We start from the raw sequence: 2,492 nt of genomic DNA, 5'->3' as shown, positions 1-2,492 counted from the left end.
TATAAAAATTAGATTTTTTTTTAAAATCTTGTTTTCCCTTCCCTATTCCTCTATGTAGAAATAAAATTCATGTATGATTATGCAATCTGCTTGGGTCTCGGGACAACTTTTTATTAATTATGAGATAATGAGCTATTAATTGAGTTGAATGAGCTATTAATTAATAATAATTAAAGCAAGAATACAAATAAAGCTATCATTTGTCAAGCATTTATTATATACCAAGCACTTTTATACTATATATATATATAACATATATTTATACATATTGTATGTATTATAAAATATATATTATGGAATATATAATACATATCTCTCACACACACATTAAGGAGAAAATGCAAGTGGATACTGAGAAAAGTCCTGTTTGGATGGGAAACTCCAAATAACTTATCACCCTTACCCTAATCAATTTTTCCTGAGATGGTGGAGGACCAGAAGATATTGAATAATAGGTAGATGAAGGTGGGGTGGCTGTTACTGTAGATTTCTAAGAAAAGAAATCAAAGGTGGGTTTGAGTAGAGCATGTATGTGAATTAATTGGGACATAGATGATAATTGCATGGAGATAACTGGAAGACATAGAGACGAGGTTAGGGTGAACATAGGATCAATTAATAGATACAGAAAGGGATTAAGTTAAGGTCAAGTTGAGAACACTTATTTAGATTCCTTGGCAAGATGTGAAAACATCTGTTTAGCCCCTTCCCAAATCTGCTTGGTCCTTGCTCCATAAATAATGGGATTGAGCATAGGCGGGATGACCACATAGAGGTTGGCCAGGAGGATATGGACATAGCGTGGGATGCGTCTCCCACCGAACCTGTAGGCAAAGACAGAGAAAAGGGCAGGGATGTAGAAGAGTAGGATGACACAGACGTGGGAGCCACATGTGCTCAGGGCCTTGGACCGGGCATTTCGAGAAGGGAGGCGGAAGACAGCTCGTAGGATACGAATGTAGGAAACAGTGATAAGGATGATGTCCAGGCCTGTGGAGAGTAGGGCAGCTGCCAACCCGTACCAGACATTGATGGAGATATCAGAACAAGACAGACGGGCGATGCCCATGTGCTCACAAAAAGTGTGTGCAATGATGTTGATCCGGCAATAGCGCAGGCGCTTGAGAAGAAAGATGGATGGAAACATGATGATGAGGCTGCGGGTCAGGGTGGCAGCGACGATCTTCCCAATGACGGTGCTCGTGAGGACTGTGGTATATCGCAGAGGGGAGCAGATGGCCACAAAGCGGTCAAAGGCCATGGCCAGCAGGACTGCAGAGTCGGCCACAAAGAGGAAGTGGATGAAGAACATTTGGGTGAGGCAGCCATCAAAGGAAATGTGGCTGGAACCTAGCCAGAAGTTGGCCAGTGTTTTGGGCATCGTGGAAGTGGAGAGCAAGATATCTGCACTGGCCAGCATGGACAGGAATATGTACATGGGCTCGTGCAGGCTTGGCTGCGAGAGGATGATACAAATTAAAATGCCGTTGCCTGCCAGGGCGGCTACATACATGGCGCAGAAGGGGATGGAGAGCCAGATGTGCAGGTGCTCCAGCCCAGGGATGCCAGTGAGGAGGCAGCCTGTCGTGCGAGTGTCAGAGTCGTTCACGGCAGTCGTGCTCCTGGCAGATGAAAGGGCCATGATTTTCTTCAGAGCCCTCGCCTGTGTCAGAGGGGAAACATAACTTCAGACTTTGTACACACTAGCAGAGTGAACAGTTGCAAACTCTTGCAAACAACCACAAGGTCCTACAACCACTATGGGGTCGGCACAGGCATATTCTCTGTAGACAATTACACACGGGCTCTGCACGATGTGCACGGTTATAGACCTTGCCCACAGAAAGACTCTGTGTTCTTATTCAGAGGTTTTCGACATAGTTCTAAGAGCTTTGTGGGGCTCGAAAACCTTGCCAGACTCAGTACAGTGTCACAGGTTCTGAAAAGAACAGGAATAGCTAGAACATCAAAACAATCTCTATAATCTCTCCAGGTAAGTGAACTGTAATGAACTCTGCAAAAGCTCAGGCTCTGCACAGAAGGGCCACAGTCCGACACCAAGCAACAGTTACCTCTTCTTAGCAGACTGTGTGGAAGAGTAGGATTGGGGGCTGTGGGCACTGCAGACACTATCTCTTTCCCCCATCACTGATGCTCTGACAAGTATGGAGGCGGTGAAGGCAGCTGTGGCATTTAGAAAGAACACTAGACATTATGTGCAAAAAAACAAAAAAAATCTTGGGTCAGAGATCTGCTCTGTCAATTACACTGTGTAATTTCGGACACTTCACTGTCGTTTCTAAGAAACAATTTTCTGATCTTTTAAATGAGCATGATTGTTGTCCTATTGGCATATCACATGAGATTTTGTCTTTGGAAGCCTTATTAAACTGTGTGGTGCCTCCTTAATCACCCATCGGGCTCTGAAGTGTGATGCAGTCACCAGCAACAAGAAGGAAGGTGTGGTGTGATGCTTCAGAAGGTGAGGTCCT

General features: G+C 44.5%; 1 protein-coding gene across 1 annotated transcript; it reads right to left on the bottom strand.

The window, feature by feature from the left end:
* Positions 1–661: 661 nt before the first annotated feature.
* On the bottom strand, positions 662–1,666 carry LOC115525514 (olfactory receptor 52B6). The gene has a single exon (XM_030332738.1). It carries the CDS (start codon positions 1,640–1,642, stop codon positions 662–664), a length of 981 nt encoding a protein of 326 aa, XP_030188598.1. The 5' UTR covers positions 1,643–1,666.
* Between the last annotated feature and the right edge of the window lie 826 nt (positions 1,667–2,492).

The sequence above is a fragment of the Lynx canadensis genome, chromosome D1 (genome assembly GCF_007474595.2).
Source record: "Lynx canadensis isolate LIC74 chromosome D1, mLynCan4.pri.v2, whole genome shotgun sequence".
NCBI lineage: Eukaryota > Metazoa > Chordata > Mammalia > Carnivora > Felidae > Lynx > Lynx canadensis.
The sequence above is the reverse complement of the archived record's forward strand: the minus strand, read 5'-3'. Positions and strand labels throughout refer to the sequence as shown.

Excerpts from the sequence above, each read along its gene's own strand:
- LOC115525514 (XM_030332738.1), bottom strand. The coding sequence starts at position 1,642 with ATGGCCCTTTCATCTGCCAGGAGCACGACTGCCGTGAACGACTCTGAC.